Source organism: Pelodiscus sinensis, chromosome 3, assembly GCF_049634645.1.
Source record: "Pelodiscus sinensis isolate JC-2024 chromosome 3, ASM4963464v1, whole genome shotgun sequence".
Taxonomy (NCBI): Eukaryota; Metazoa; Chordata; order Testudines; family Trionychidae; genus Pelodiscus; species Pelodiscus sinensis.
This window is the reverse complement of record NC_134713.1, coordinates 36912863-36918862: the sequence shown is the minus strand read 5'-3', so window position 1 is coordinate 36918862 and position 6000 is coordinate 36912863. Positions and strand designations below refer to the sequence as shown.

Below are 6000 nucleotides of genomic sequence, written 5' to 3'. Positions count from 1 at the left end.
TTTGGGTGTGCTGGTGAGCATGCCAAAAATCACTTATTATGGATGATCTGCCTCAACCCCCAAAAATATTGCATAGAGGTAGCTTTATCGCTTTTTCATTAAATGAACCATTAGGGTCAATGAGGTGTAATCAAAGAACATGCCCTCCCCCACACACATGCAATTGCCCCCCATTGGTCTCTAACTACAATTTCAGAATATTATATTCTTTTTTATTTTTACTTGTGGTCTGACTATAGTCCACAAGGGGGTAGAGACTATAGCAGGTTTCAGCTACAATAGAGTCATACATTAAGCCTGTTTTTGCAGCATATGGTCTCGATCCTCTGCTGAAAAAACTCATGGGAAGGAGTTCTGGTGGTGAGATATCTGCTGACGATCCCTAGTGGAGATTCCTCCATACCATGTCACTGAGGGCGAGGGGTGAGTTGCCCCGATTGAAACAGGCTGAGAGATAATATAGAAAAACCTGGCAAACCTGTACTATACACATAGAGACTCTATGCTTTTTTCACTGGTCGTGGCTCCCTTTTTAATCATTATCCAGTTCTCTGGTTAAATAGCTCCTAATGGGCTCTCCCTTGGCCACAGTGGCTCTAAAGACCATCAAGTATGGAGCAGATGCAAAGGCTATTTCTGAAAAGGTGCCAAAATGTGAGGATGCTCTCTCTTGTCTTCCTAATTTTTGGAGGAATGGCCACGTGCTTTGCCCCCACTCCCAGTCACAGCAATTCCTTTCTTTTGAACCATCCAATTTTGACATCTTCCTCCAACAGTCCAGATCCTGGAGTATGCAGAGAGGTCGCCATAACATTTTGAGGGGATTATAAAACTCCCTTTTGGTGTGGAGGCAATGAGGACATGATCCAGTTGAACCACTTGCCCTGCATGAGCTAGAATTTTGCCCACCCTTTGCAAATCAGCTAGTAAAGTGCATTGAGATCCTTCTGGATGAAAGGCACTATATAATGTAAGTGTTGACCTCCCATGCACTAGGGAAGCACCACTCTGAATATTAAAGGATTTACTAATATTTGTCACCTGAATTTCGATTTACTTGTGACAGCATTGTCTAGTGATTTGCTCTGAAAGCCGTGTGGAGGAGTAACTGACTATTGCTGAGCATTTTATCTCAACTATCATTCAACATTTCTAAAGCCCCTCTCACAGAGGACTCTCTGCTTTGTACAATATTAAAGGAGGCAGCTGTACCTAATTTCCTATGGGATAAATTCAGCCTTCAGATTAACATGCACAACACACAGTGCAGTCAGACAGGCCAAGCTGTGGCCTCCTCTGCTGACGTTAATGCTGTAGTCCAGGTGTAAACAGGAATAAAATTTGTCTAAGAGTGTGATGCATGCAAATGGCTGAGATGAATCTGAGTCTTAGTTTGCCAGTATAGCTACCAATTAGCATAAAGATGTTACTGAAATAAAACAGCACAAGAACATAACAGAAAGTTTAAAGAGTTGCTGACAAGCAATAGAACAGGGTATTGTACGTTGTGAGAGCAGAATAAACAAAGAAACCCAGGAAGAGAGAATCTGTAGAGAAGCACAAGTCAAAGGAAGATTCTGAGAAATTTCTGGTACATTTGTGGCTGATAGCTAAACTGCAGTCCATTGTCTCTTAGTAAATTCTGTCCCTTTCAACAGTTCATCAGTTGTGTTAAAATAATAAAAATTAGAACACTGATTTACTGAAAAGTAGAAGTTATTACTTTTAAAAAATAATTTGTGTTATATGAAGTGCACTATACGTATGAAATCCACACACCTTCCTATTTATGCTTGAATTCCTTTCTAATTGATCTCAATTTTAATATACAGTGACAAAGTTTAAGCATGAACTAAAATGTAATTTTTGGTATTAAACTGTACAACATTTTCAGTCTTTACACACTGCCAGAGGCCATTCTGCTCAATCAATCAAGAAATAATAAAATGTGTTGTAATGTACTTCACTGATTTAAAATGAACTTTAAATCTAAAATAAATACAAAGCAAAAAATATGTATAAAGTATTGAACCTTAAACCAATCATGTCTTGTTCTTACATCAAATATAATACTATTGAGAATTCTGTTTATTATACTTGTGTTTTATGGACAATGAAATGACAAATGTATTTTTCACCCTTTACAGATAAGACCTGGTATGTAAAAGGCCTAGCTAATGAGTTATTCTCTTATGAGAACTCTGACTCCTAAAATTGTTCTAAGTATCTATAGAGCATGAAGTTGCTAAGATAGTCATAATCAGTTATTACGTTAATAGAAAATTATAATTTACTGACATTTCTTTTATACTGATCCTGTAATCCACTCCGATGTATGAAATGAATATTTCCAGATTTGACATGACCTCTCTGTAGGTGATAGTTACTAAATACGGTGTATCTTATAGCAATGATTAAAGCAGATTGTGTGTGACTGACTTTCAACACAAGTATTATAAACATTTTATTTTTCCGACTAATTAGATGTACAATACACGGATAAACATGGCTTTGATCTGCCTTTATTGATAGAGTGTTACCTGTACAACAAGTCGAATATATTGCACTTAAAAATGTAACATGTACAGATAACATTTTATCAGATTTAGCAGTAGGCATCTATTTTACTTATAATTATTCTTCTTTGGAACAGAGGTGGAACACATAGGGAATCAGACATATCCAGAGACTCATATTGAGCGCATTCCCATAATTGCATGAACCGTGTACAATTTAGGGTCAAATTTGCTCACACAGGTCTGTTTTAGCCAGACATTTGGAGTCCAATTTAGTGATAAAATATTAACATAAAACAATCCCAAAAAGCTGATGGGTAATTAAAACATTACGAACTGTTTCAAAACACACTATAGCATAAGCTGGGATCAAAATTTAACAGCTAGTCTAATTTTTACAATTTGACTTTACAAGTTCTGTATACTGACAGGTCAAACGCTGTTTGCTGTACCCATGCGACACCCTTACTTCATGTGGGATTACTCACATGAGTAAAACAAGTCTGATTTAGCCTGAAAGTATTCAAGGAAATTAGATAAAATATATCAGGTGCCATAAATATCTCTCTCTCTCTCTCTCTCTCTCTCTCTCTCTCTCTCTCGCTATATATATATATATATATGGGTCTATTTTAAATTTCCTATATCTAGGAAATACACTGGCTTTATTTTCATGTGGATAGTTCTAATTCGCAGCTCCACTTAACATTAAATATCACTTTTAAATACTAAAGATGCCAAAACCTGCAAATACATTTGTATTTAAAATAGTACAACAAATATAGGAAGCAGCATCAATATTGTACACTACCCAGGATTCAGCTCTTTCCGGATACAGAAAATGCTGTGAACACACTGGGGGGTGAGGGCATAATAAGTTTTCATTTATATAAGAATATTTCAGGGAGGGTTTTTTTGTTGTTGTTTTTGGAAGGACATACATTCATCTTGGTTTTTGCTTCCAAATATAGTTTAAGGCTATTTGGTAAATATATACCAGATATCAGGCTCAATTTACAGAATTTTCTCCTTACAGAAACTTCTCAACTATTCGATGCTAACGATTCATATCTTGAAGCTAAACATGCTTATATCAGCTTTGCTCCAAAACTAGAACTCATGCTTAACAAAATGCACTGAAGGAAAAAAACCCAAGAAACCAAACCCAGATTTGAAGCAATGTAAGATCTGTGTAACATATGTTATTCAATGTTCTCAGTCATGTGGCAGGCTTCAGGGTGTGCAGAGTACATATTTAAAGTGCTCATCAAGGTGAACAAAAGAAAGTGCTAGAGTATAATTACGTAGCTATTCTGCCTATGGCTAAATACATAATATTTGTTAAAGCAATAAACAAAAATATGTCAGTTGGGACTGTCTTTGCCATAGATGTAAAACTCTTTTTGATCTAGTGTAGTAATCAGAATCCTGGTATCTGTGGATTATATCTTTTATTACATTTTTATTTGAAGACTTCTAAGAGTTGGAATGCTCAGTTATCTCTGGAAAAGTGGATGAAGTGAAATAATACTATTTAAATGTATTTAAAATTAATGTTTAAAACCTCTTGATTGTAGTGCTTCCTTTTTATTCTCTTATAAAAATCAGAGGCTTGAAAAAATACTTTCCTTATATTCCACATCTGGAAGTCACATTCCTCTCAAATCATTTCTTTATGTATGACATAAGCAAGAGGGTAATCTTGCCTTAACTGATACTGCATAGGAAAAAGATTTCTGGAAAAAATGTAAACCACAGTTCACCTTTACCTTAAAATAACCATTTAAACTTAGATATACTTACCACTCACATTCATATTTCTTAAACTGGTTACAACATCACAACTGGCATTTTAAACAAGCAAAGATTTTTTTTTTCAAGGATACCCTGGAAACTCAATTGATAAAGACTTTTGAGAGTTTAAAATATCACACGTAGCATAGCTTTTGAAATTAAAGAGAGAAGTTTGTTAAAATAAAAAGTTAACACATAAAAGAACTGTTAAAATGCAATGAGTGTTCCAAAGGAGTAAATATAACTATTCTCTTTACACATCTTGCTACAGAAGATCTAACTTGTTAAGGCTTCCACTTTCCTTTCCCCATCACTCAAGTTCTCTTGCATTATAATTTTGCTTTGATTTCTGAATGTCATTATACTGCTATCACAAACATTTCTCACTGGGTATTCCCAATAGGACAAGGCTTGTATGCTTCTTGGTTCCTGACGAACTTTGGAGTTTTAGTGGCTGGATATTCCTGTTCATCTCCAGAAACTTCACTTGACATGAGAGGCCTAATGTTATTTTGCAGTAACAAAGATGAGTAGAATAGTAGAGCACGTGGGCAAATATTTTAGCTGGATTCAAGGAAAAGAAACTGGAGGTCAGAGAGATAAATGGGTTCTTTCTTTCCTGCACTTCACATTTGTAGCACCTTCTACTTGGATTAGCTAATGCCTCTAGTGAATGGTGAGATGCACCCATTTATAGTTTGTTATTCTTATCCCTAATTATCACACAATTTATAAAAATATAAATAACAAAAAAGTAAGCTGGGTTTCATCTCAAGAGGTGTTTCTTGTTGTCCTCTGAGAACATATTGGATAAGTCAGGTCTCAACAAGCCCTATCCATTGTAGCTGATTGTAAGTCAGACAATAAATACAAAAAGAAGTAGTTCTTGCAATGAGCTCAGCAAACTCTGAGGAAATCAAAAGCATTCCACTGTGCTTATGGCACAAAGAACACAACAACCAGGGCATATTCATTGGAGAGAATGAGACAAAAATTACCAAGTCAGTGACAAACTGTACAAGCATTTGTTTTAAAAAAGGACTCTCTGCCGCATTCTGTCTTTAGAGCCGGGTTTGGGCTTCTGGGATATATATCTCAATGCTGTCTGCCCGCTCTGTGGCTGAATTCTGTCGAAAGGAAGCCGCTCTCTTAGCAGCCATTAGCCGTCTTCTGGCTTCTTGACGTTGTCTGTCAGGTAGGTCGAGAGACTTTTCTCTCGTTATAGGGAATTTTCCTTTTGGGGGCTTCTTTGGTACTGGAGGAGGAACCTTCCTTTCTTCCTACAATGGTTATTGAAAACGGAAAGGTGGGTTAAATGTGAAAGGCATAAAACATGCACAGTAGAGAACTGTAAATTGAAAAAATTCTAATCACACAACTAGTAAGCACGTTCAATTTTTTACTCTTAGATGACCAAATTTATGTATGATATTAATTACCAGCAGTTCTAGGGAAAGGAGGAAATACACCTATTGCAGTGCAAATTCTGATGGATTGCATTGCAATAGCACAGTATAAAGGGTGCATCTACTTAAACTCCCAATACACTCTCTTTGCATGTTGCAAACCTCACTTTCATCTTCATGTTAATTTTATTTTACCTGGCACATCATTATATCCATTAAGTTCGGAAACATAGACTGCATCTCAGATAAGAGCTCAGTGTATCTGGGTGTTCTGGTCAAGTGAG

The 6000-nt window shown here is 36.1% G+C and overlaps 1 protein-coding gene across 5 annotated transcripts in view; it reads right to left on the bottom strand.

Moving 5' to 3' along the window:
* Positions 1–3105: 3105 nt before the first annotated feature.
* Positions 3106–6000, bottom strand: part of DLGAP2 (DLG associated protein 2) — a 667152-nt gene continuing 664257 nt past the window's right edge. For all 5 annotated transcript variants that reach the window (XM_075923575.1, XM_075923576.1, XM_075923577.1 and 2 more), the window contains one exon: positions 3106–5590. In XM_075923575.1, coding sequence (XP_075779690.1) covers positions 5372–5590 — 219 coding nt within the window. In that variant the 3' untranslated portion in view covers positions 3106–5371. The remainder of the gene's footprint in view (positions 5591–6000) is intronic.